Source organism: Aquarana catesbeiana, linkage group LG02 (genome assembly GCF_042186555.1).
Source record: "Aquarana catesbeiana isolate 2022-GZ linkage group LG02, ASM4218655v1, whole genome shotgun sequence".
Lineage (NCBI taxonomy): Eukaryota > Metazoa > Chordata > Amphibia > Anura > Ranidae > Aquarana > Aquarana catesbeiana.
The window spans coordinates 412,012,320-412,031,245 of NC_133325.1; the positions used below are offsets into that span (position 1 = coordinate 412,012,320).

Here is an 18,926-nt window from a genome sequence, read left to right on the forward strand (position 1 = left end):
GTCGAAGCAAACTATTTACCACTGACAGGGGTGCTTACAATGATTTACTTTTATTTATTCATGTAAAAACTATATCTCAAAAGTAAAAAAAATGGTTTGCTGTAATTACTTGTGTGGCTGCAGTGTGAGCTGGTGTTTGGCTTAAATGTGTTAAGGCCTGTACACACGATCGGACTTTCCGATGGGAAATGTTGGATGTCAGGCTGTTGGCGGACAATCCGACCGTGTGTATGCTCCATCGGACAATTGTTGTCGGACTTTCCACCAACAAATGTTGGCTAGCATGTTTTCAGATTTTCCGCCAACAAATGTGTGCTGTCGGATTTTCCGAGCATGTGTACACAAGTCCGTTGGACAAAAGTCCAAAGTACAAACACGCATGCTCGGAAGCAAGGACGAGCCAGAATCGGTCGGTCTTGTAAACTAGCCTTTGTAATGGAGAATTAACATTTGTGACGTGGCAAATTATGAAATCTCCAAATGCAGTGCACAATTCTCTTCTTCTTTAATGGGATAATAATGAAGCTGCTTTGCTGGTAAAACTGATGCAGTTATTGCAAACAAATTTTCAAATACTTTTTTTTTCTAGTGATATCAAGAATATTATTATTATTATTTATTTATTTTTTTTATTTGTGCAAGTGAACACAGCACCATTATCCCGTAGTTTTTAAGATCAAAGATACAACTATGTTGGTGTCCCTTGTCAATTTTACATTGTATTTTTTAAAATATAACTGTGTACTCCCAAACTGTCATTTGAAGTAAAACACATAGCCAAGTATTATTCTCCACAATTTTTTTTATTGTGCATTAAAAAAATTAAACATGCTATCTGCCAATAGAACTTAACCAAAAATGCATCCAAAGATATAGAAAATATACCAAATCAAATCATTATTCAACCAAATAAATTATGTCAAAGCAATACCTCCAAGGCCAATAATAAATAACATGTTATCTCCTCCGATTCCGCAACATATCTGGCTGATGAACGACCGTTCAGAAACGAACTGAAAAGCGCAAAATGAAAAGCGCGGATCAACACTCACCAAACTTCTACTAACACAAAATTAGCAGAAGGAGCCCAAAGGGTGGCGCTAAAGAGCTGAAAAACCACGTAGTACGTCACTACATTTGTAATTGTTGGCCAACATTTGTGTGACTGTGTGTATGCAAGACAAGTTTGAGCTAACACCCTTTGGACAAAATTCCACGGTTTTGTTGGCAGAAAGTCCGATCGTGTGTATGAGGCATTAGTGTATTTGAATCTGCTAGTACACCTTACACTCCCCTCCCCCTAAACTGACAAAGCTGCTGTCTCCTGTGCTTCTTCACCCAGAGTGGGGGCACTCTAATACAGGAGGCATGTTACTGGCCAGATCACCATATGAAAACATGGGCAAAATAATCTTTAAAAAAAAAAAAAAAAATCGAATGCAGCCGCCACATCTAAGGATGGTTAAGCTGCAATGTATTACATTTTTGGTTTGGGGTTTAATACCACTTTAAGGACAAAAGCAGGCCACTCTTCAATCAAAACTTTCACAAGTCAATAATGTAAAAAATTCCTGCTGAACACCTGTTTTGTGTGATAGATGAAGTTAATACTTAAGAACCCATAGCAAAGGGGTTATGCATTTGAATTTTTAGTAAAACGTAGAAGCTTTCAGTAAGCTCTGCCCAGAGGTGCCTCTTTTAGACATTTTTATGTGGATGAATACCTGTTTTGTGGAAGTTATTAAACATTTGGGATTGCGCTGTAGAGACTTTACGAAGAGGAGAACACTTGTAGTGTTTGACATGCAGTTTTCTTGCTAGTGTTTCCTACAGGAGGGGATCTTTTCAACAGGTTGAAATCCAAAAAGATATTATTTCTTCATATCTTTAAGCCCGGGTTCACACTGTAGCAAAGGCAGACATCGCATGTGATTCGCACCCACTCTGCTGTGCTGATCACATGCGATGTCTGTGCAATGCAAGTTTAACCATTCAGTTAAGCCATTCAGCCACCCGCACTGTGATCTGTGAACCGATCTGGGGGTGTCATTATATTATAATATATATATATATATATATATATATATATATTGACACCTGCAGCGGTTCACAGAAGGCAGTGTGTACTGCCTGCGGGAGAGATGGGATGCGGGAACTGGCGCTGGAACGGTGTGAACCCAGGCTAAAAGAGAAGTATGGACTTTCAAAAAAAACAAACATTTATACTGACCTAGGTGGATGCAGCATGGATCCTATGATGCATCTGCCCCCCTGCTGGTTCTGCTGTGAGAACTAAGTGATCAAACACCGCTGATCGATCAGTTCTCCCCTCCGCTCTGAGCAGAGAGCTGTGACTGTCAGTCACCAGCTCTCTGCTCTCCCCTCCAGTTCTCACTGGAGTGCTGGGGCTTTGGAGGGGCGGGAGGGTCTGGCTCATCCTCTCAGCGGATTGGTCCAAGCTTCTGGGTGGATTCAGACCATAGGTCTGGGATCTTTGCAGAGCCAGGACCGGCTCTGTGACTCGCTGTCGACTGAAAACAGGTCACAGGACTGCAGAACTAACTGAGCTCCTGTGAATTTCTCATTTCATTACTATAACTTGTTCAATCAACAAACAGATGGTTGATTACTAGTCCATATACTGCAGGCATGTCCAAAGTCCGGCCCGCGGACCAATTGCGGCCTGCATTCCGGTTTCAAACGGCCCCCCTGATAATTATGATACATATATCTTTTGTGGCCCCCAACGACTCCCACAAAAGATATATACCCATATTTATCGGTGCCTCGGAGGGGACAGGGAGGGGGCAGGACGGGTGTCGACAGATTACATACAGGAGAATCTCCTGTTTACTCTGTGGCCTCTGTAATAGGAAGTCCTGTCTCCTGGGCTGGCATTGAATGACTGTTCTGTCTATCATAGGAGGCGGGACTTTGTATTGAAGAGGCCACCGATGTAATCTGTCAGCGCTCGTCCTGCCCCCCTCCCTGTCCCCTCTGAGGCTGCAGATGGGCATCGATCAGGCTGCACTGATGGCAATGGTGAAGCTGCATTCATGGCACTGGGGAGGCTGCATTCATGGCTATGGTGAGGTTGCATTTATGGCAATGGTGAGGCTGCATTCATGGCAATGATAAAGCTGCATTCATGGCAATGGTGAGGCTGCATTTATGGCAATGGTGAAGCTGCATTCATGGCAATGGTGAGGCTGAATTCATGGCAATAGTGAGGCTGAATTCATGGCAATGGTAAGGATGCATTCATGGCAATGGTGAGGCTGCATTCATAGCAATGGTGAGGCTGCATTCATAGCAATGGTGAGGCTGCATTCATGGCAATGGTGAGGCTGCATTCATAGCAACAGTGAGGCTGCATTCACGGCACTTGTGAGTCTGCATTCATGGCAATGGTGAGGCTGCATTCATGGCAATGGTGTGGCTGCATTCATAGGAATGGTGAGGCTGCATTTATGGCACTTGTGAGGCTGGATTCATGGCACTTGTGAGGCTGCATTCATGGCAATGGTGAGGCTGCATTCATGGCAATGGTGAGGCTGCATTCATAGGAATGGTGAGACTGCATTCATGGCACTTGTGAGGCTGCATTCATGGCAATGGTGAGGCTGCATTCATGGCAATGGTGAGGCTGCATTCACGGCACTTGTGAGGCTGCATTCATGGCAATGGTGAGGCTGCATTTATGGCAATGGTGAGGCTGCATTCACAGGAATGGTGAGGCTGCATTCATGGCACTTGTGAGGCTGGATTCATGGCACTTGTGAGGCTGCATTCATGGCAATGGTGAGGCTGCATTCATGGCAATGGTGAGGCTGCATTCATAGGAATGGTGAGGCTGCATTCATGGCACTTGTGAGGCTGGATTCATGGCACTTGTGAGTCTGCATTCATGGCAATGGTGAGGCTGCATTCATGGCAATGGTGAGGCTGCATTCATAGGAATGGTGAGGCTGCATTCATGGCACTTGTGAGGCTGGATTAAAGTAATGGTGAGGCTGCATTCATGGCAATGGTGAGGCTGCATTCATAGGAATGATGAGGCTGCACTCATGGAACTTGTGAGGCTGAATTCATGGCAATGGTGAGGCTGTATTCATAAGAATGGTGAGGCTGCATTCATGGCACTTGTGAGGCTGCATTCATGGCACTTGTGAGGCTGCATTCATGGCAATGGTGAGGCTGCATTCATGACACTTGTGAGGCTGCATTCATGGCAGTGGCAAGGCTGCATTCATGGCAGTGGCAAGGCTGCATTGAAACAAGAAAAGCCGCTCCAGGTGAGTGAATCTCTGGTTAATCCCCACACACACTAGTCAGGTGCTAGCTCAGCTCACATGCTGTGTAACATAAGGAAATGATTCCAGATGGCTGCACTTCCAAAAATCCTTTTATTGAAGCTTCATATGACAAGTGGTTGACAGATGGAGCAGGAGAGGATGGTGAGGCTGCATTCATGGCAATAGTGCTGCTGCATTCATGGCAATGGTGAGACTGCAGATGGGCACTGATTAGGCTGCACTGATGGGCACTGACCCTTATTTTGCTTCACAGTTCTTTATTTAAAATTCAAGTTTTTTCCTGGAACTTCCCTCTTAAAGTGCGTGTTATACGCCAATAAATACGGCATATCCAAATAACACGCCCAAGCTCATCCTTAGTCCTGAGCGGTGCTCTGGGATTCGTTGGGGGCCACAAAAGAGATACATATATATATCTAGATAGATAGATAGATAGATAGATAGATAGATAGATAGATAGATAGATAGATAGATAGATAGATAGATAGATAGATAGATAGATCTATATATATATATCCAAATAACAGCCCAAGCTCATCTCTTCACCACTTCACCACACACAGCCACAAAGGCAAGAGAATTTTTGTTGGGCAGTGTATTAGTGCTCGGACAAACACACTTAGACTGAATTTTAATGGTTCAAAGAATGTCAGGCAAAATGGTCGGCCCTCACTTCATCAAATCTGGCCCTCTCTGAAAAAAGTTTGGACACCCCTGATATACTGTCTTCTTTAAATTCAAATGACTATAATTTGTTCAATCAACGAACAGATGGTTGAATCCTAGTCCATATACTGTCTTCTCTAAATTACAATACCATTACAATTTTGGCATATACATCTTGAGCTGTCTTTTTCAGTTTATAAGCATTTGAATGTGTAAACGATAGTATACTGGTTCGGATTGCTCTTGGTAAAGTTTATTTTGTTTTTAAATTTTCTTTGTTTGGCCTTGTTTTTTTCCTTTTTTTAATGTGTGTTTTTTTATATTTGATTTCTTTTCTTGATTTCTTTTTTTGAGTATAGTGGTCTTTGAGCTATAATCTATTTGCTGCATATATTTTTTGTGTACCAAAAATCTTGTGTTATATTTTGAGATTTATTGGTCAATGGTTTTGTTTGCTTATAACGTGGGACATTTATTGGATTATCCCTATAATCCAATAAATTATAGGGATAATCCTATAAATTATTTACTTATAGATTATTTACTTGTAGATATGTAGTTCTGTGAAGGCTTATGCTTCAAGCAGTATTCATAATCATTTATTTCAGTAAGGAGATTATTTTGTGCCGCTGACAAAATAATAGGCTGCTTCTGATTTTATTTATAAACAGACAAATATTACCTAGCACTTTTACCAGCTAGCTTGCAAAAAAAAAAAAAAAATTGACCTTGTCCAACAATTCCCATTAAAACAGAGGGTTAAGCTGCACACATTTGGAAATATATGTGGAAGCTGCAGTGTCTACACCAAGGCTCCCCTGTATACTGCGGACCTAACTCTATATTGTTGAAAGTCTCCAAGTTTGAGCATATATATAGTACCAGGGTTAATTTTGCCGACTAAAATGACTAAAACATTTTAGTCGACTAAATGAATACTATTTTAGTCGACTAAATTACGACTAAAACTAAAACAATTGAGATGACTAAAATACGACTAAAGCCAATATGGCATTTTAGTCAACAGACTAAAATGGGACTAAAATTAAAATGACATTTTAGTCAAAAAACTAAAACTAAATTGAAATTTGACTTCAAAATTAACACTGGCCTTTAGTGCATGTTCATACCTCAATACCTTAAATAATAACATATGAGATTTTTCACTCCAGCAGTATATAATGAGTTTGGAAATTGTAGAGAAATGTTAACTAATGCATTACAATTTAATTAGACCCATTCGATTTTAGACGACTAAAATGAGTTTTAGTCGACTAAAATGTACTGGAGATTTTAGTCGTCTAAAAGGTAGGACATTTAGTCAACTTTAGTCGACTAAATACGACTAAAACTAAAACAATTGCAGAAGGCGAAAATGGGACTAAAACTAGAATGCCATTTTAGTCCTAAGACTAAGACTAAAACTAAATCAAAATTTGCTGCCAAAATTAACACTGTATAGTACCAAGGTCAGGTTTGCCTGGAGGGCATTTAATTCAGAATCAGTGGCACTACATTAAACAAAATGAGTGCTTTAAGGCATATCCTACCTTTTTTAAATACACCCATACTAACCACTTGCGGACCGCCCACCATACATTTACTGCGGCAGGACGGCCGCTCTGTGCCAGATCTGGGGCGCACGCTCCACACAGTGGGAGTTGATCAGTGGGTATGACGGACCCGATGTCTGCCAGCACCTGCCAATGCTTCTGTACAAAGTCAGAATGGCAGTCTGCCTATGTAAACAAGGCAGATTGTCGTTCTGTGAGTACAGAAGGCATAGATCCTGTGTTCCTGTAAAGCAGGAACACCGATCCATTTTCCACTCGTAAAAACACCTCCCCTACTACACTGAATCACAGGCTAGGCACACAGTTAACCCTTTGATCGCCCCTGATGTTAACCCCTTTCTAGTGTTAGTACAGTGACAGCGCATATTTTTTAGCACTGATTACTGTATTAGTGTCACTGGTCCCCAAAAAGTGTCAAAAGAGTCAGTTTGTGTCCAATTTGTCCTCCGCAATATCACAGTCCTGCTATAAGTCGCTGATCACTGTCATTACTAGTAAAAAAAAAAAAATCCCATAGTTTGTAGACGCTACAACTTATGCACAATCAATATACGCTTATTGGGATTTTTTTTTAACCAAAAATATGTAGCAGAATACATATTGGTCTAAACTGATGAAGAAAGTAAATTTTTTAAATTTTTTTATCGGATATATTTTATAGCAGAAATTTCAAAATATTGTCTTTTTTTCAAAATTGTTGGCCTTTTTTTGTTTATAGTGCAAAAAATAAAAACCTGCAGAGGTGATCAAAAACCACCAAAAGAAAGTTCTATTTGTGTGAAAAAAGGACATCAATTTTATTTGGGTACAGTGAAGGGGGGGCAGGGATTCTTCCGGGGTCAAGGGGTTAATAAAATTCTAAAAATGTGAATTTATTTAATGTTTGCATTGAAGCCTGCAGAGCATTGCAACCACGATCAGTGCATTGTGAGTGCAATGTACAGACTCCTCTAGAGAAAGTTGCCTCAGCCCCATCACACAATAGTGGTAGATGTGACTTTACATTCACAGATCCCTTTTGAATGCATGACTTGCATTTCCATGCAAAGGAAGCCATGCACAGCCACAACATGACCCTGGAAACAACTTGCAATTCAGGTTAAAGCGGAGTTCTATCCAAAAGTGGAACTTCTGCTCATTTATCTACCCCCCCCCCCCTCTTTTAGGGTTGAACGGATACCTGTCTTTGGTATCCTGTCCCCACTTCCGGGACACCGGGTCGCGGCGCATTATGTCAGCAGCTCGGCTCCCTCCTCCTTCCCCCGCTGCCGGGCCAGTAGGAGAGCGCAGCGGTGCCTCGCGCATGCGCAGTAGGGACCCAGCGTGACGCTGTAATGCTACACTGCCACGTTCCCTTACCGGCAAAACATCAGCTGTCGTGCCAACATTGCTGGACTCCAGGACAGGTAAGTGTCCTATTATTAAAAGTCAGCAGCTGCAGTATTTGTAACTGCTGGCTTTTAGACCAGCAATACCAGACCCCTTTCACACTGAGGCGCTTTTAAGGCGCTTTCACGCTAAAAAAAAGTGCCTGAAAAGCTCACCAAAACCTATTTTCATTAAAATCAATGAATGCTTTCACACTGGGGCAGTGCGCTGGCAGGGTGGTGAAAAAAATGCCCCTCTCCATTAAAATGAACGGAAAGCTCTTCAAAAACTCCTGAAAAGCTCTTCAAAAGTGCTCAGTGTTTTACTGGCAGTTTACAAGTGCCTCAGTGTGAAAGGGGCCTTAATTTTTGCAGGGGTGGGCGGACCTCCTCTTTAAGTGGGTGGTGATTTGAGAATGGGGTGTTGGGGAATGTGACCATGTTTCATATTACACTTGAATTGTAGGTGTAAAATTAAACATGATCAGAAAGGTGGAGTATGTCTTTAATCTCTTGCCGACCACATAATACATATGTGGTGGGGCAGGGAGGGTGGGTCTTAATGCTCACACGCTGAACATATGCTTGCAAGGCAACTGAGGTTTCTGTGCTGAGAGTGCACTTACTGCATGCTTCCAGCACAGTGCCTGAGCTGTCACTGACAGTTCCTGGTCTTGAGCTATGATTGGGAGCTGACAGAACATGCTGCTGATCATGTGACCACTGTGACAGACAATCACAGTGGTCACGTGATCTGGAAGTCTGGCCTGTTCCCCTGCCTTAGCTATTTGCATATTTTAAAACAAGTTTGATGTAATGCTGTATTCATATACATTTGAAGTAGATAAAGTGGATATTTGATATAGACTTGTATCAATATATATCTGTATATAAATACAGAAAATTAACAACAATACATTATTTTATGTCCATCATTTTATATCAGGGCGCTCAAGGAAAGCCTGGCATGCCTGGAATACCAGGGGAAAAGGTAAGAAGTCATATCATTTGACATCTTGTCATTAAATTGGAAATTAAGTTATTTTGTAATTTATACACTCTTACTCTAGGGTGAGGCTGGTGCTCCTGGGTCTTCAGGACCCCCAGGGGAGAGAGGAAGACCAGGGCCACCAGGAAACGGCTATGGAAAAAGTGATTCTGTTGGAATTGTTGGGCCTAGAGGACCTGCTGGAGAAAGAGGATCTAGTGGCCCTCCTGGTCCACCAGGTACACCAGGAATTCCCGGAACTCCTGGAACAATGGTAAGAAGACAGAAGAAGAAAATGGTCTGATATAGGATAGCATTTCCTACAAGTTACCAGTACTTAGGAAAGACAAAAAATCTATCTATCTATCTATCTATCTATCTATCTATCTATCTATCTATCTATCTATCTATCTATCTATCTATCTATCTATCTATCCTAAAAATTGGAGTGTATATTCTAGGAAACACACAAAAAGCTTTGATAATTAAAGTTATGAATTATTCAAAGAAGATACAAAGTTTGTATCTAGTAAGCTTATCTAGTTGATTCAAATTGCTCATTAAAAATGTATTCTCAGTGGTGAAGTTATCTTCACTTTGTTGCTGTGTCAAAACATACAGTACGTGTATATGACTAGGGATGCCTGAGCATTTTTATAAATGTACTGAATTGGTTTACATTCCCAATTGGCATAGATAAGATTATACATTTAAAGTATCAGCGTTCCGTACTACATTTAAAGTGACAGATGTATTAACAGCAAATCTGTGCTTTGTCCAAATTGGGCAAACCAAGGGGCTTGATACACAGGACAAAATGTAGGTTTGCATTAAATACAATGGCAATCTTAAAGAGAAACTCCACTTTTGTTGAGAAAAAATACTCCCCTCTGGGTGATCTATGTACTTTGCTGCAGATTCCTACCTTTTGTTATTCTGGAGAAATCAGGGTTTGTATGTTTGTGTCCATTTGCCGAGTGAATCTGTATGGGAGTGGTTTTATAATTATCAATCAGCTGCTGCAACTGCAGGGCTCTAATGAGTACCCCTTTAGACATGATTTTCCTTTGGGAGTATCTCACCAAATACTATATTTTTTTGTTGCAGAGGATGCTGATTTGTATCTTAGTGCAGACCTCTGGGAAAATCAGTAAACCAATCACCCAAGCAGGAAATGACATATCTGAGGGACATTCTGTACACTATCCGTGTACAGAATGCCTCCAGGTAGCCATATTGCATTGCATTTTACAGAAAATTTACAGAGCTGCAGACTGAAAAGGAAAGGGAATGTTAATAACATTCCATTACAATATGACTTGTATCGCAATTGTATATGCTATATTATTTTTTTTATTTGCTATTTTATTTTTCATAAAAGTGGAGTTACCCTTTAAATATAGTTGTTCCTTTGAAAGATGAAATTGCAGGTACCTTTTTGGTGATATTGCTCTTTGTTACGGCCCACAGGTACTCATTACTGTGTTTTTAGGGTACGGTTTTTCATTGTGCTGTTATTTTACATTCTAATAGACTCCCCAGGAAATTTGAACATTTTCCTTTTATATGAGTTTTTTTTTTACACATAACATTACTTAAATGGCCTGTGTTAACAGGCTTTGGGCTATTGTTGATAGACAATATCAGCTTTATTTTTGACATTAGTATTAGATGCTTTTGAGATCATTCAAAATTCATTAAATGAAATTTGGTAACCTACCTTTTATATGATGTCAATTTCTTGTCACATGATATTTCTTAAGTGACTTGTCAAAGGGCTTTGGGCTAGTTGATGGACAATATCAGCTTGCTTTTGACAATAGTATTAAATACTTTCGAAATCACCCGAAACACTTTAACAAATGCATTTGACTTGCAGTTGACCTCTTAGTTAGACTATTTTAAGCTGCTTCCTTATTCCCCTTAAACTTGTATGGGACTGAAAAGCAGTTCTTACATGAACAAAAACCTGTCAACACTAGCCCTAGGATTGCTGTTATATGATGTACCTTTAAGTTTTTTGTAGGGTGTCTTATTTAATCTCTCCCCTCCCTTACTCCTACATCTAGGAATAGTTCCCTGGTAGAGTGAATCATGCCATGGTGGGGAGTCCTGAGGGCGCTGTGTCTGTTTTGCTGAAAATATAGTGCTAGTACAGTTTTATCCTCTGTATGGTATCTTGCTAAAGATAAGGGGGAGGATACAAGTTGCAGAAGTCTTTAAAGACACACAATAGGCCACATGGCAGGAAAAATACAACATAAACTTATTACTGGGGTATATGTTCTAGCTGTTAGTGTGTGTGTGTGTCGGGAACTGCAATTCTCCTAGAAATAGGATCCTGTAAGTTTCTATTAATTAGTTTTGTCAAAGTGAAGCAATATGGAAGTTACCTGTATTGTGTGAGGCTGCATTCACACCCGAATTAAGTGTATTCACGATGATTTTGAAGCTTTTACTTTACTTTTCCAACATTTTTCAGGCTTATTGCAGGCATTTTTGCATGTATCAAGCTCCAGAAGTTTGTTCCCCAAGCTGCAAAAAAGCATGTATTATGCATTTACAGGTGTTCTAAGTCTACAGAAAACAAAATGCCTGACTATGCTCAAAAAAAGCTCATGTACTTTTTTGAATCCAGAGTGTAAAGCTTAGGGCGACTAGGTGTACAAGTGTGAACAGCAAACATTTGAAAAGAGTGAGAATCTACCTAGTCAGGCATAGTCAGGTGCAGTCAGGCATAGGGAGACAAGCAGCAAAATGTTCAGGTATAAAGGGGCTTAAAGTAAAGATTTGGTAAGGGAACTATGTGGGCTGTTATTGCTAACCTCCTGAAGAAGCTATTTGCCTGGGTATCATGCTAATTAAAAGAAAGAATGAGAGTATCAAGCCATTGGGATCATCCCAAACCTATTTTTTCCATAAAAAAAGGCCTAGGAACAGTTGACATTCAATAATTTTTGGGGTTCATACAGAAATTTAGTATAGTATAATAGAAACAGGTTTTTTATAGCAATTATTTTAGTTATGCAAAATTGTCATTGGGGACAAGGACATGATTGGCTAAATTCATTAAAACACATTAGGTATATTAATTTTAGTCCCAGAATTATATTAAGTAATTGTAAAATTTGTGAATAAAAGTCTGTGTATAAAAATCCAATCTGTAAACTAGTCCTCAACAATAGTAAAAGCAGAACTTTACTTTCTGTGCTATAGAGATCTTAAATTGCATATAAATCTGTTTTTTTCATAAATTGTATATGCATATTGGACTTTTATTCACAAATGAATATGAATATATATTACTTTTATAGGCATCAAATATAGTTATTTACACACACAGTCCAGCTCATGAGCATGCTGGCACGATTGCCCCCACAGCAGCCGGCTTGCTATGGGGACACTCAGAGAAAGTGAGACCACTCTGTGCAATACCATCACACAGAGCAGGTAATTATTACATGTTTATTATTTTATTTTAAGAAAAAAAAATCAGCCTTTACAACAACTTTAAGGCATTTCAATCATTTTTCATTATGAATATTGTGACAGAGTATTTTGTGTAACTAAAACAACTGCTATATAAAACCTGTTTTTGTTATTTTGTAGCCCTGATAAATTTGTGTATGACCCCCGAAATGCTGTCAACTCTCCTTCTTGGCTCTTTAGACTGATCCCTATGACACTCTCATTCTCTCACTCTATACAAGCTGATTCTCCCAGGGACTGTGTTGGGGCATCGCCAGGCAATAGAGGGCTGCCCCTTGAGTATTCTTTTGACTTTTTAAAAAAATGTCCAACCTGTTTGGAGTCCAGCTTCATCACCATAATTTTAGAATGCTACAACCCTGGCTTCATATGTCAGGACCTGGATCCCAAGGATCCACCAGTGGGCATCTGCCAGCAGATCCCAGTAATTAGTCTCCACGTGATGCTGTCTGATGGGAAGGGTTGAACCCCTCTCTTGATTTGTAACAGTGTTTTAGCATTTTGCCTGCTAGCCATATCCCTGCTCTCTGATTATCCTGATCCCTGCCTTTACCTGCACCTTGCTTCTAGTATCCAAATCATGTTACCCCATCTCTGCTCCATTTGTTCCCAGTCCTGATCATGCCCTGTTTATGTCAGCTTCCCTCCATTTGTATATAGTGTATTATAGTAAGGTTGTTGGTTTTGCTTTGCTGCCACTTTTATTTTTAATTTTTGCTGTGTTTATGGTCTGTTGGTGTTGTGTGCATTAATAGCTTCATTCTATTCATACTCAGTCTGATTCCAGTTTCATAAGTATAGCTACACTGTGCTCGCCATCCCTGCTGCTGCTGGATATCTGCACTGAGTATTTCTTACATAACACTGAAACACTGATGCAAATCAAGGGAGGGGCTATATACCTTCATAGCAGCCAGCATCAGGTGGAGCTTAAAGGGGTTGTAAACCCTCAAGGATTTTCACCTTACTACATTCTGTGCAGTAAGGTGAAAAACCTTCTGTAGTCCAGCTGCCCCCCCAGAGCCCCACTTTTACGAACCTGAACCTGATCTTTTCAGTGACGAGAATGAGCACAGACGCTGTCGCGGGTTCTCATTGGATAGATTGATAGCAGCAGGAGCCATTGTCTCCTGCTGCTGTCAATCAAATCCAGTGACACAGGAGCTGGGGGGAGGGCCAAGTCCTGCTGTCTGTGTCAATGGACACAGCATCAGGACTCGGGAGCATGCCCGCACGAGTGCCCCCATGGAAAGCGTCTCTCTGTGGGGGCACTCGAGAAGAGGAGGAGCCAGGAGCGCCGCTGGGGGACCCAGGAGAGGAGGATCGGGGCCGCTCTGTGCAAAACCCTTGCACAGAGGAGGTAAGTATAACATGTTTGTTATTTAAAAAAAAAACAAAAAAAAAACAAAACCTTTAAAACCCCTTTAATCACTGAGATCTACTGGCTGTTGGGAGACACCTGCTGGTTGCCACTGGAACCAGGCTCTTTAGCTCTGGGAACCACAGTGCCACCAGCAGATGATCCATGTCCTGACAACATAATCTACTTGTTCTGGGTTTGTAGTTCAAGCCGAATTAAAGCCCAAGACAGGTTATAAGCATTTTCACTAGGGGGTTAACAAGTACTATCCTGTAGTTATCATCACTATAAGAGATTACCTTTGTATTGGTATAGCTTACACCTCCAGATTAATAGTTTATTATAAATGGTGGGATCTTACGTGTTGTTAAATTGTGGTGTAGGCTATGTATGGACTTTTATTATGCCAATTGAAGTATTTAAGGAGGTTTTAATGTACTTTAGGAGTTATTTTTTTATGTTTAGAGGGAGCATTCAGTTAAATATTAAAGTTAATGGTTAAAGTATAGAATTAAGTGATACGTTTAAGTATTTGAGAAAGTTAAGTGCTAAGATTTAAGGAGTTAACTTAATGTTTGGTTAATGGTTAAGGAGAGGATTGGGTTAAGAGTTTAAATTTTAGGGTAAGTTTAGGAGTGAAATGTAAATGTGTGATGGGGTTATGTGTTAAGAGGTCATTTCATGTATAGGTATTAAGTGCTGGTGCATATCTTAATTATGGGTTCATTGCTAGGGTCAACTTAAGTATTATAGAAAGTTTTTACTGGGGTGGTATAGCTACACACTTATAATTCACACCTGAAACCTGTGCTGAAAGCCCCATGCTGAAAACGACTGCATCAGGTATTGGCACTGAAAATCAACCTACTGCCTCCTCATACCAACAGCTTCAAGAGCCCTCATGCCTGGATTGCACAAATACACAAATTAGCAGCTCCAACAAGGATGTCAATGCTTGGTCAATCCCACCTCCTGCACTTCACTTTTGGCCTTATTAAATTATAGGCAATTACTTATCATTTTATGAATTCTCTTTAGTATTAGACTAATAAACCTTGTTCTCTAAATACTAGGCGGATCCCATCAATTACGATGAAATTAGGAGGATGATTCGGCAGGAAGTTATCAAGATCTTTGATGGTATGATTGCAGGGCTGAGAGACTATCTAACTGTAATAATCTATTGATGCCTAAAAATATTATGCAGATAATTAAAGAAAAGGTAGATCATTCTTGTTAAGCTACTTTGCATTTCCTTACTAATTTTGCAGAGAGAATGGCATATTATGCACGCATGCAGACACCAGTAGAGATGGTTGCCTCACCTGGAAGGCCAGGTCCACCTGGTAAAGATGGAACTCCAGGACGCCCAGGACCTCAGGGTGCCCCAGGTTCTCCTGGGCAGATCGGACGAGAAGGAAGACCAGGAGTACCTGGAATGAGAGGTAAAATCAATGTGTATTTCACATTGAGAAGTTCAAAGCCCAGTTTTTCAACTTAAAGCCAAACCAAGACCAGCAAAAAAATGATATTTCAGTTTTGTTTTGCTAAATCATCCGCCATCTTTTTTAAATGTAGCGGAGACGTAAGTGGAGTGATTGTTCTATAATTATTTTGTATCAACACTCCTGCCCTCAAGCTCAAATTCCCTTAGCTGGTTTTTAATGGCTTTTAATGGCTATGAATTACTATGAAATTAGGCAGACCATGGAAGAGATAGAAGCCAGCATGAAATGTCTTGTCAGCAGCCATTTATATCTAAAATTTTGGTTGAACCTTGTATATGGTTCTCAGTCAATATTTTGGAAATACTGAATGTCTTTATTGTTGACTTTATTTATGATTTATTGTTTTACTTTCAGGTGAACCTGGAACAAAGGGAGAAAGGGGAAACAATGGAATTGGTATCATGGGTGATGTGGGCCCACCTGGATCACCAGGTAATATTTTAATTGTATTTAATGTTTTGCCTAAAAGAGGCAAGTGGAAAATTAATTTGAGTTTCTGAATTATGCTTATTCTTGCCTCAGGACCACAAGGACCACCTGGATATGGTAAATTAGGACCACCAGGTCCAACGGGACAACAAGGCATACCAGGTATACCAGGACCAGCTGGACCAAAAGGTAACACAGGCAAAGATGGAAGATGCAACCCATCGGATTGCTACAGCATGATGTCAGTACAAGAGTACCAGCCAAAGAACATGAAAGGACCTGGTTGATAAGCTGTACCATTCCACAGACCCTAACAACATTTTTTTGTGCCTCACTCAAAGTCCTAAACTCTTTTCTTTTAGACCCTAACAACTGTCTTGCTGGATCATCGTCAGAGAAGTCTGCCCTTTCCTTGCTAGAGTGGTCAACTGCATGCTTTTCGATATACTAATCTCTATATATTGCACCGTATCGAGAGGCAAACATTTCTGGTAAAGAAAGGGAAGGATATATTCATGCACCTTGTATACTTTTAGGTCTTCTTTGTCCAGGCCAGAAGGCTCTATTCTTTTTATTTTTCATGATTTCCCTTATTCCTACATTAACTTGTAGCACTTGAGTAAACTGTAAGATCCCTGTCTGTGACAGACCAGAATGACACTTCATTGTCTCACGAATCATCAAAATAATATCTGAGTGGTCAGGAGTTTCATAACGGAACTGTTTCCAGTCTTTGTCCCTAGCATGATAATTCTTCATATTTCCATAATTGGGAAATGGATTCCACTTTACCTTGTCTAAGGTTTGAGATGAGGACTATTTTTTATTCTTTACTCTTCTAATATATAGAGAAATCATTTTATATTTTCAGCTATGTCTTTTGTATGAGATGGACGCCCTTCTTACTGTATTTCTTAGCTTTGTTTATTGAACTTTCACCAAATCAAATATCCATAGCATATATCTTACCATACATTTCATTTTAGAAGTTTGTTGCAATTTTTCTATAAAATTGTCTTAATTTATTCTGCTGACTGTGTCAGAAACATCAAGGATACCTTGTTATTATCTTTTGAATCTTTGTATTTCTTTATTTGACGGCTATAGCTAGGTAATTTCAATAACATGACAGTTTTTGGTATTCAGCATTTTCAGTTTTTCAAACTGTACAGATGTCATCTGAGTCTCTTACATGCTTTGTAGCACATATTTATCATACCTCTATTGTTTAACTTTTAAAAGCTGATATAGAAAAGTCACAGACAGTTGTGAAAATCTAGTTTGCATTTCATTGCCTGTCTGCATCAAACTACATATAAGATGTGGGGTGGTGATCCGCCTGGAAGAAAAAAAAAAAAAAGATTTTTGTAAAGAGGCCCTGTCATAAAATGAAATATGACAGACAGAGGTTGCCCTTTTGAAGGAGAGGTAATGTATACTTACATGTTCTGCCTTCCACAGCATCAATCTTTGCCCTCTTCAAAAGCCACAGTGCCTGCAAAACGATTTTCATCTGATCATATTTTTGGTCCCCCAGCTTAGCACTGTAGTTCCTTTAGCTTGCCACTACTTCACTTCATGACAAACTAATTATGTTGGAGCCTAGCAGAAGAAACCACAGAAAGTGTCAGGTGACCAGGAGTCTGGTACTCCCTAAAGTGTGTGAAATAAATAGGATTCTCAGGGGCCCAATACCCCCTAGAAAAAGATTAGCAGTGCAGGTGGCAGAATAAGGAAGTTCAATATGTCTTCTTTACAGTGAATCCTTTTTTGCCATTTTTAATTTTGCAACAAGGTCACTTTAAAGATAATTCTAGGAAAACAGCCACATACAAAGTAGACTTTGTTGCTAGATTAAAGCAATTTAAAAATGCATCGTGGATGTACCATGTTACCTCAGCCTGTTATACGACTAGTATGTATGCAATAGGTGCTTCTTTATTTTGGGTAATGGTTGCAGTGAAAAGGTGCTTCCAAATATGTTATGTGATAGAACACAACTGCATCCCCTCTATGATGAGCGTACATAATAATAATTGCAATTGTATTTAATAAAGTAAACCTGGATCCCATACAATCTAGACACATTTTATGGCTGGTCAGTTAAAATGAAAATGATTAAACAAAAGCAAAAAGTGAAATGCATAGCTGCCTCTTTTGAAAGCTGTTAACTAGTTTGTGTAACTGCAGACTAAGCCTTTTATTACATTTTCATGTGTGTACAGAGCTTTATTTGTTGATGTTTTTAATGTGTATATAATATGGTAGAATGTAAAATGTTGCAGAAATTTCATGCAATGGGTCATTGTCTCTTCCTTCTGCTTTTCTTCAAGTCATTGCTTGTAGATTTATGAAATGTATACAAAACACAGTGCTAAACACCACTTTTACTATGAAATGGTGTAAATTCTGCCAATGTAGCGAGATGCTTAGTGTACTTGTGCTGCTCAGAGTTTTTTTCTAATATAAATATACATATAATTGAGTTTCCAATTTTTAAGTCTGTGTAGCGCTTTTCTGGGGAGGGTAGTTATGAGAAATGGCCCTCCCCAAACCTGTAGGTATGTAGAAGAACCAGAACCTTCGCTGAGTGGAAGAGTGGGTTTGATAAAAAAGTTGGCAGTGCCTCCAAGCAGGACTGTGAACAGAGGGGATTTGCTTCCTGGAATATTAATTAGTAATCTAAACAAAGTAATTGAGAGCCAAAGAACTACTGCAAGCAGTATATACTGTAACATAAATATATAGATGCAAACCAATATAGAAATAATACAAACTTTATATTAGGAAGATAATAACAGTTAATAACAGTACATACATCCAACTTACAAACAGGTATTATTAGCAAAGCTATGGATAGGGGTCCTTCAGCAGCATTGGAACAGAAGTCTTAACAGTTGCAGCTACAGTATATTGGCAAAAATTTGTGGAAACCTGACCATTGCACCTATATGAGTGAGTTGGACATCCCGTGGATATTATTATGAAGTTATCCAACGTCCCTTCCCCATCCCCCACAGATACATGCACCTTATGTGCCTATAACAGCTTCCACTCTTCTGGGAAGGCTTTCAATGTTGGATGAGAATACCCATGTTGCAGTAGGTATTCCATGCCAAAGATGTTTACCAATGTAGACCAAAGACTCCAACACCATCCACTCTGGTTATGAATCCCTTGTAGTGCTTCAATTCAGTGGATTAATAACCAGAGAGGATGGTGTTGGAAT

At 39.8% G+C, this 18,926-nt stretch overlaps 1 protein-coding gene across 6 annotated transcripts in view; it reads left to right on the forward strand.

The window, feature by feature from the left end:
* COL16A1 (collagen type XVI alpha 1 chain) overlaps positions 1-18,190 on the forward strand; it is a 283,723-nt gene extending 265,533 nt beyond the window's left edge. For all 6 annotated transcript variants that reach the window (XM_073615404.1, XM_073615405.1, XM_073615408.1 and 3 more), the window contains 6 exons: positions 8,870-8,914; positions 8,994-9,185; positions 14,834-14,900; positions 15,032-15,205; positions 15,623-15,700; positions 15,791-18,190. In XM_073615404.1, coding sequence (XP_073471505.1) covers positions 8,870-8,914; positions 8,994-9,185; positions 14,834-14,900; positions 15,032-15,205; positions 15,623-15,700; positions 15,791-15,984 — 750 coding nt within the window. In that variant the 3' untranslated portion in view covers positions 15,985-18,190. The remainder of the gene's footprint in view (positions 1-8,869; positions 8,915-8,993; positions 9,186-14,833; positions 14,901-15,031; positions 15,206-15,622; positions 15,701-15,790) is intronic.
* Positions 18,191-18,926: the final 736 nt, after the last annotated feature.